Here is a 9015-nt window from a genome sequence, read left to right as displayed (position 1 = left end):
GGAGTCAGATCTGGGTTGAAATATCCAACGTCTTGAAACATCCAACAGTTGATTCACCTCTCCGTCCCTCATCTTCCTCCTCTCAGAACTGGTGATGCAAGTAGGATTGATAGTGAGGCAAGATGTGGAGATCACTTAGCGAAGCGTCAGTTATTAATCTTTTCATGCCTCCAAGTCTTTCCTGAGGAAGCACCGCGGACGCTGTGCAGGCGCCGGCCGAGCCGGGTCGCCTGCAGGACCCGTGGCGCTGCGACGAGGATGCCGGCACGCGGAGCGCCGCCGCGCGGACGTCAATCAAGGCCGTCGCGGGGCGTGTCGGGGCGTGTCGTGGCGGCGCTTCCGCCTGAGCGAGGCCGCACCGGGTGGCTCCGCTGTGCAGTGAGTTGTGTAGCGCTCGCTGCCGCAGCTGGCGGCCGCGGGGCCGCACGGGGGTTGAGATGGAGCTGGAGCCCGAGCTGCTGCTGCAGGAGGCCCGCGAGAACGTAGTGGCGGCGCAGAGCTACCGGCGGGAGCTGGGCCAGAGGCTGCAGGGCTTGCGGGAGGCGCGGAGGCAGGTCGGAGGGCCGCGCCCGAAGGGGCGCTGTGGGTCCCGGGGAGGGCGCCGGGTGCGGGGAGGTGGGAGTGTCCGAAGACACTGAAGGGAGAAGGGAGGGAGTTCTGAAGTTGAAGCCTAGTAGGGTCTGGGAGTGTGGGGGTCGGAGGAGAGGAGCGAATGTGGGTACTGGGACGTCTTAAGAGGAAGGAATAAGTTTGGGGATTGAAGTGGAGTGAGGGGCGTTCCCTAAACTGATTGGGGCGGTGATGGGGCTAGGAGTGGGGTCCGAGGTTGGGCAGAGTGAGGGGTGAGGGACTTGAGCGAACTCCGAAGGGATCAAAGTGAGTAGTGATGGCTGAAGAGAATTGGGGAGGGCGGGGATTATTGGGGAAAACCTGCCTTGGGGATGGGGATTGATTTGGGGGAGCTAAGGAAAATGTGGGGCCAGTGACTCGGGGCGAGTTGAAGGTAGAGACTGGATATTGGCAGCGGAAGGCCAGGAGAGGGAGAAATAGAGATTGAGAAAAGAGTTAACACTAAGTGAATGGCCGAAAGTAGTACTTAGTAATATCTCTTATCATCTTGAATGCATTAAAAAATTTTTTTTAGTAATCCCGTTCTAGATGGCTTGGAATTCAAGGTGAAGGTGAAGCTGTGTTGGAAGGGCAGAAGAAGGAAAATGAAATGCTTGGTGTAGGGATATGGTAAAACGGATTTAAAGAGCCTAGTCCTGAACTGAGAAGCTAAATATACTTTCAAGTGGCACAGTTTATCTGTTCCAGTAGGAAGAGGGTTATCAAAGATATAGGAACGCCACATGGTTCCTCTACACCCTTTAACATTTACAGAAAAAGATTATAACCCACTGCAAATGTGTAATAGGACAGATAACCCTCAGTCTACTATTAACCTAGGTGCTTAATAGATTATTTTTGAGTGAGTGGGATTCCATCTGTATTTCTGTAGATCACACTTGATGTTAATCTATATTATCATGTCAGTAACTCACATGCTGCTTAGAATCTGAAAATGTACACCTTGTAGAATATGCTGTAGTAACAGTGGCTTTGGATACTCTCATTATTAGAGATATTTAACATGCTTTGAGTCTTAGATATTTCAAAATTCTTCCTTCCAGCATCCTTGAAAAGTTTTTGTAGGACAAACATCATTCATATTTTACTAACAAAACTGGGAACAGTATCTAGGTATGGCTATCCTGATTTGGTGAATGCTTTTCACAGCCTTACAATGGACTCATCCCAACTTCTGTTTGAAAACATCTGCATTATTCCATCTGCTCTTTTGGAAGAAATCTAAATCTAGGGCATTGTTTAAAAAGAGAGAAATTAAAATGCCTCTTACTATATGACTAATGTTTAAACCAGTTAAGATATACCTGAGTGTGACTATTGTTTAACTTTGTGTCAGCAATTAAGAAGCAGTAGAGTTGACAATAAATGGATGAGGCTAATACCTGGGAGTAGTACTTATTAATTTCTCACATAATAGTGAATGAATTTTTAAAAATTTAGTGTGATCCCATCCTAGATGGTTTAGTATTCAATTTTCAAAACTATATCCTTTTGAATTTTATGTTCATAATTTAAATACAGAACATGCTTTTCTGTAATTTAGCATAGATTTTGTTTTGTTTTGTTTTGTTTTGTTTTGTTTTAGGCCCTTTGTCTTTTGAGCTTGAGATAGAAAATGCTAAGAGAACATCCATCACAGTTAGGTTCATGATGACAGTGCCTTCTGACTGACTAATAATGTAGTTCTCTTTTGTGTCCTGGCATGTGTTTTACGCCAGTGCCAGTTACAACAGCATCTCTCCTCAAAGCTGATTCTAGTGGATTGTACATGTTTTGGTTTGTAGAGTAAGTCCTTTGTTAATTTGCATTTCAAAGAAGATCTGTGTTACAAAAATGTTATCAAGATAAGCAGCTGCTTTTGTGTAGTGGTTACGATATTTTTATGGTTCCAGTCACTTGCAGAATAACTATATAAAATTTATGGCCTTTTGGTCAAAGATTTTTTCTGGGAGAAGGATGAGAAGAGCAGAGAGGAAAAGATGCTCCCTATTTGTGTATATGTTTTACTAGCTGATTTTATTTCCTTTTAGCATATTTTTTAAAAATTGAGATATAATTTACATACCATAAAATTCATGCTTTAAGGTGTACAATTCAGTGGTGTTTAGTATATTCACAAAGCTGTACAACCATCAACTATGATCGAATTCCAGAACATATTCATCACCCCAAAAAGAAGCCTCTTACCCATTAGCGGTCACTCCTCCCAGCCCCTGACAATTACCAGTCTACTTTCTGTCTCTATGGATTTGCCTATTTTGGACATTTCGAAAAAGGGAATTATACAATATGTGATCTTTTGCATCTGGCTTCTTTCACTTAGCATAATATTTTCAAGGTTCATCCTCGTTATAGTGCATATCAGTACTTCATTCCTTTTATCCCTGAATATTTTTCTAGTATATGTATATATATCACTTATTTCATTCATCCGTTGATGGACATTTGGGTTGTTTTCACTTTTTGACCATTATGAATAAAGCTGTTATGAACGTTCATATAGAAGTGTTTGTGTAGACAGATGTTTTCAGTTCTCTTGGGTATATGCCTAGGAGTGGACTTTGCTGGGGCATATGATAACTATAACCTTTTGCAGAATGCTCAGGATACTTTTTTTGGGGGGGTGAGTACTTTTTATCTTTGCTTTTGTTTCTCACTCTTTAAAAATCTCTCATAAATTTGTCTTGTGTTAAGAAATCATGTCTGTGAAAGTTTAGAAGGAAGAATAAAATCTTTTAAGTTATTCTGTCAAAACAACTGCCTATATGTAGCAGTTTCATCTCTTGTGGTTAAGCTTAGGCCCTACCCTCTGTTCTCAGAGAAAAGGAAGTTCTGTGTAGGAATGTAAGGGTTGTCTGTAACACTTACTGTTTAAATGAGTTAAAAGGCTAGAGAGATGTTCCTTGTCTTCAGGAAATCAGATAATGTTTACAGCGAGCCTGGCCTAACTGATGTTGAAATCCTTAAGAGCAGTTTTCTATAGCTCCCTGGAATCCTTGGGATAAAGATGTAAATACCCAAAGAAATTAACTGTCTCTCTCTCCTCAAATACTCATTTGTTCTTTCACTCAATGAATCTTTATTGGGTGCCTATTTTGGGTCGGGTACTTCTGGGTCTTAAGGATACTATGGTAAGGAAAATAGATGCCTACTCCAATGGATTTACCCTTTATTTTTGTGGCTGATCATTAGATTATTGTCTGCAAAAACAAAACAAATAAGAAAGGCCTCTTAGTTCTTGTGTATTCATTTTTAGATTTCACTTCCATTGTTTTTCAACACTTGCTTTACTTCTACAAGGTTGGCTTTTGCTTGCTGCAGTAGAGAGCTGATCAAAATGCCTTGTAATGAATGATGTTAGCTGGCCACGCATACCTCACAGTGTGGTATTCAGTACGGTAATGGCCCTGCCACAGTCTAGGGCCTGGCCCTTAAGCTTTGCAAGTTGAGAAACTCCATCTTTGTATGTTATTAATGGAAGATTAGCTTGAGGTCCTGGGGGACGCCTTCAGGGAAAAAGGCCTTCATGTGCCCTTTAATGTGATTTAGTGTCTCTCAGAGCATTGGGAAGAGCACTTACTTTCAGAGTAAGTGGCCAGATCCTAATCCCTAATTGTTACTATTTGATGAGGCCCTGCCCAGCTCTGGTCAGTGGTGTCCCTTAGACCCTTGCCTACTACAAGTTTCTGTAACCAGCAGCATCACCTAGGAGCTTGTCAGAAATGCAGAATCTTGGGCCCCACCCCAGACTACTGAATCAGAATCTGCACTTTAATAAGATCCTCAGGTGTTAAGGTGCATGTTAAAGGTTGAGACACACTGTCTTAGACTACACCATTATCACTTCATCTCTCTACTGCTTTTTATGGTTAAATCTCAACAAAAGGCCTGTCTTCTTAAAATGCCATGGTTTATCCTCAAGATTAAAAAGTTGTTTGAAATGTCACATACTTGTTTGTTAGATAGTTACACAAAGATATACAAATGAATAATCAGCAATCTTAAGCTGAACGTTTAATTACAGCTTGTCCTTGCATGTCTTAGCATCTATAAGGTGGCCATTTGATGAATAAATCTTTTGTAGTATTTTGTTTTCATTTTTTAACAGCTGATTTCAAACAACTTTTTGAAGATTTAACTAGTAATCTTGCTATTCCTAATGTGCAATGTCAGGTTTTCTTTAGGTCATTATTTCCACAGAATTTGAAAACACAGAGCATACTAGTTAAAGACTAGGACAGATATAGAACTCAGTGAAAAAAAAAAAGTAAGTTATTTCAGTAAAACAGGACAGGAAGTCTTAGTAGCTTAGCAAAGAAAAGAAAGCTATTATTGCTCCTTTTATCTCCCACTTCCCCTTCTGTTACCAGTTTTCAAAACAGTACAAAAATCTGTTTGAATGTTATTTGTTACTACAGGAGTGCTTAAAATGTCCCTATTATAGTATCCTAAGAAAAGATTAAATCTAGAGCTAGGGAAAATCACAAACATACGAAGTAATTTAAAAATAAACCCCATAATTCTGCCACTTAGAGACAATTACTGTTAGCATTGTGGTGTATCCTTCCACACATATTGTTTTACAGAGTTGAAAGTCTGGTATAAATGCAACTTTGTATCCATTTTTTTCTTTTGGTAAGCATTATATCATAAGCATTTATTGTGAGCATTTTTCCATGAGCACCCTAATTTTTCATGCGGAGGTGAATGGAGTCTATTACATAGATACCTATGGAACATTTATTGGTGTTGATTGGGTCAAGTCCCCCAAAATATTGGGAGCAAGGCTCCGGAAGTGGAACTTATTAGTTGGCAACCATAAAAATAAGTCACATATTATTTGTGTCCAAAAGACCACATGTTTACATTGGTTTTCCAATCATATTTTTATTTTATTTTTTGTTTTTTTTCCCAATCATATTTTTACAAATAAGTTATCTAATTTTCTTTAAACATGATCCTCAAAGCTGCTTGTTAAGTCCATAATTCACTTGAAATCTAAGAGGAGATAGAGGATGCATTCTGCATCAGTGATATTGAAATCTATGATGTTAGCTAAAAAATGTGAGTGTATGTCACAGAGTCACCTAGTTTTCCTCTATGTAGATATATTTTTTAAAATGTACATTGTAATGTATATGCAATTTTGGTAGAGAAGAACTATTCTTACTACTATAAATCTGGTAAATAATGTGACTAATTTGTGATCTGTAAAGCCAAGCAAATATAGGACTGCCTATTATTGAGGTATATGAAATAATTATTTATATTTGCTGTTATTTTACTTCGTTAGCATTTAACCCTACTCTGAAACATTCCTTGGCCCTCAGGCCTTGAGGAATTTAACTTCCATCAACCTGTTTCCATATCTGTAAAATGGGGATGATAGTACCTACTTCACTTGGCCAAGGTGAGACTTAAAACGAGAAAAATACTTAAAATACTCAGCACAATTCCTGGGACATAGAATTGCTTAATAAATATTAGCTATAATAATAATACCAGTAAATGTTAGTTTTTCAAGGTGATATCCCTACTTCTGCAACTGGCTACTTATTCTTTAAATGTCTCATGCTCTCTCTCCCAGCAGAATATCCCCTTTGTTCTCTGATGGCAGTTTGTGACTGTTTCACTTGTATAAGAACTAATTACCTTTATTATAGTTACATGTGCATGCAAATGTCTGTCTCCGTTACCAGAAGGTGAGTTTTTTGAGGTCAGGACTATGTCTTATTCATCTTTATGATCCCAGTTTCTGGCACATACTAGACTTCAAAAACTTGAATTAGTGCTTTTATGGATGTTGTAGGTGTAATTTTACAGACATTGTTTTTAGAATGTCTGGTCTTGATTGTATGCAACCTATTCATTAATGCAGGTAATCAAGAATTAAACCTTTGTTTTATCATATGGTTTGGTTATCTGTTACTATGTAGTAAACTACACCAAAGTTTAGCAGCTTAAAAAGCAACCATTATATTTGCTTAAAATTCTGGGGGTTGATTGAAGCTCAGTTGGGCAGTTCTTCTGCTGGTTTTGTTTGACAACTCAAGTGGTTGCAGTCAGATGGCAGCTGAGGCTGGAAAGTCCAAGATGGTAGAACATTCCCTCACATGTCTGGAGCCTTGGTGGTAGCAGGACTCACTGGAATGCGGGCATGGCTGGGCCAGTCCCTCCTCTCCCTCTCTCCCTCTCTCCCTCTCTCTCTCTCTCTCTCTCTCTCTCTCTCTCTCTCTCTCTCTCTTTCTTTCTCTCTCACTTTCTCTCTCTTTCCATTTGACCTCTCCAGCAGGATAGCCATGTTTTTTACATGGAGGCTTTGGTCCACAAGACTACAAAAGCAGAAGTTGCTGGGCATTTTGATGGCTGAAGCCTGGAACTGGCACAGAATCAATTCCACTGTGTCGCTATGGGTTATAGCTAGTCACAGGGCCAGCCCAGATTCAAAGGGAGAGGACTGCACAAGGACAATAAATACTGGGAGATGTGAATCGTGGTTCACTGGGGTCCACTAATGGAAGAGACTACCAAATCATATACCGTAATACAAATTTTCATTTTGAAAGTTTTCACAAAGCCTACCTATAAGAGAGACAAGAGGAACAATGTAGCAGTACTTACAAGTACATACTTGAGTCAGACTAAATTTGAATTCCAGCACTGCTGCTTTACTAGCTTTGTGACATGGGTATGTTTTACACATCAACAGATGTTTCCTTCCCAAGGTGGTGTTAGGGTTTAAGTAAGATCATGGTTGTAAGTACCTCGCACACAGTAGTTGCTCAATGGATGATACCACTGCTGTATTGTCATTACTATTACCTTTATTATTAATCACTGACATCTTGGTGTCAATGCAAAGACAAATAGCTAATGTAATACCTTTCAGATGAACCAAAAAAATATTTTGGTTAGGTTCTTCAATTTCAGTTGACTATTTTATATCTTTACTTTGCCTTTTATCTTTGATTAGTATGTTCTTGTTAGCTGATAAGTTTTTAAAACTAGTCTCTAATTTTAAATTAGTTTTAATTTCCTATTAGCAAAACAATTGGGAAAATAAATTCTTCAATTAAACTTGGAGGATGAAAATTCTTTTCTGCTTCTATAAAGTCATGAAAATGCATGTTTTAGTGGAAATACTGGTATATTCCAGTTACTTAATTTCCTTAAATACACACAGTACTATATTATACATATTATACTATATTATATATTGCCTTTTAGAGCAGAGATGTCTTAAATCAGGTTCTACATTGGTTTTATGACTTCTTAGTGGCTAAACTCAGGAGGAAAATTTGTCAGTTGCTGCTGTCTTAGAGGGTTGTTAAATATATATTCCTCAGGCTTTTGGGTAAATTAGTATTGAAGTATAAACTTGATGATTTTTGGCCTTTTGTGAGCTCCTCCTCATGATAAAATTTTTAAAATATTTGCACTGGGATTAGATTCAGCTACAGTGGAAACTTTGTAAATGAGTTTTAATGTTCTGTTACAGTAGAGGTTTTTGTGGAAAATTGGTTCAGGATATTATCAACATAAACAGTATCTATTACAGTTTACTTTTTGAGACCTTGAGTTGCCTGTGGTTTGTATGCTTCTTAAATCTTTGTTACAAACCACTGCTTTTTTTGTTTTTTTTTTTCCTCTTGGATAGATAGCATTTGGGGTTGATTCAGTCCTCTACCACACATCTCTTTATGGAAGGGCAAGAAATACGTATTATACAGGAAGTGCTTTCAGCCAATATATAATTTACAGGTTTACCTGGTAACTCTTTAAAACGAGATCTGTAAGTACTAACTAGGTTGGTGTAGTGGAAAGAACACGGTCTTTTGAGTCAGACTGTTAGGGCCAAATAACTTGGGTAAGTTATTTGACTTCTTTGAGCCTCACTTTCTTCAGCTGTAAACAATATAGACCCACCTCTCAGAGTTGTTGCAAATATGTAATGAGTTCATTGAACACATTGGAACATGGTACCCCATGAAATATGAAGAAATTCACTCAGCAGTGAAGTCCACATTTTTAAATGAGTTTCATAAAGCCAAATAAATGCATTTGCTTTGTAACATGATTTGAATTAAAGGTGACTGAGTCCTCATGAAGTATTTCATGGAGGAGAAAACAATTTCAAGGTAGTATCAAATTTGAAACAGCATTGGTTGACATTCTGTGAACAAAAGGAGCAATTTACAGTGAGAGCACAGGAGGTGAGTTTGGAAATGGATGCCCCCTTCCCTAGTCCTCTTGATGCTTTGTGTTCATATACTTCCTTTTTTCTGAATATCTGGAACAGAAACAAATCATAGGCTGTGCAACTGCTAAAGGAGCTTTTGAATTCTTTCTAAAGAGGAAACTGGCTTTACCTAACCAGTGCACTTC

General features: G+C 38.8%; 1 protein-coding gene across 3 annotated transcripts in view; it reads left to right on the top strand.

Moving 5' to 3' along the window:
* The first annotated feature begins 355 nt into the window (after nt 1–355).
* The window catches only part of CRLF3 (cytokine receptor like factor 3), a 40933-nt gene continuing 32273 nt past the window's right edge, over nt 356–9015 (top strand). For all 3 annotated transcript variants that reach the window (XM_037809155.1, XM_037809157.1, XM_037809156.1), the window contains exon 1: nt 356–554. In XM_037809155.1, the coding sequence (XP_037665083.1) occupies nt 438–554 (117 nt within the window). In that variant the 5' untranslated portion in view covers nt 356–437. The remainder of the gene's footprint in view (nt 555–9015) is intronic.

This window comes from Choloepus didactylus, chromosome 18 (genome assembly GCF_015220235.1).
Source record: "Choloepus didactylus isolate mChoDid1 chromosome 18, mChoDid1.pri, whole genome shotgun sequence".
Lineage (NCBI taxonomy): Eukaryota > Metazoa > Chordata > Mammalia > Pilosa > Megalonychidae > Choloepus > Choloepus didactylus.
The sequence above is the reverse complement of the archived record's forward strand: the minus strand, read 5'-3'. Positions and strand labels throughout refer to the sequence as shown.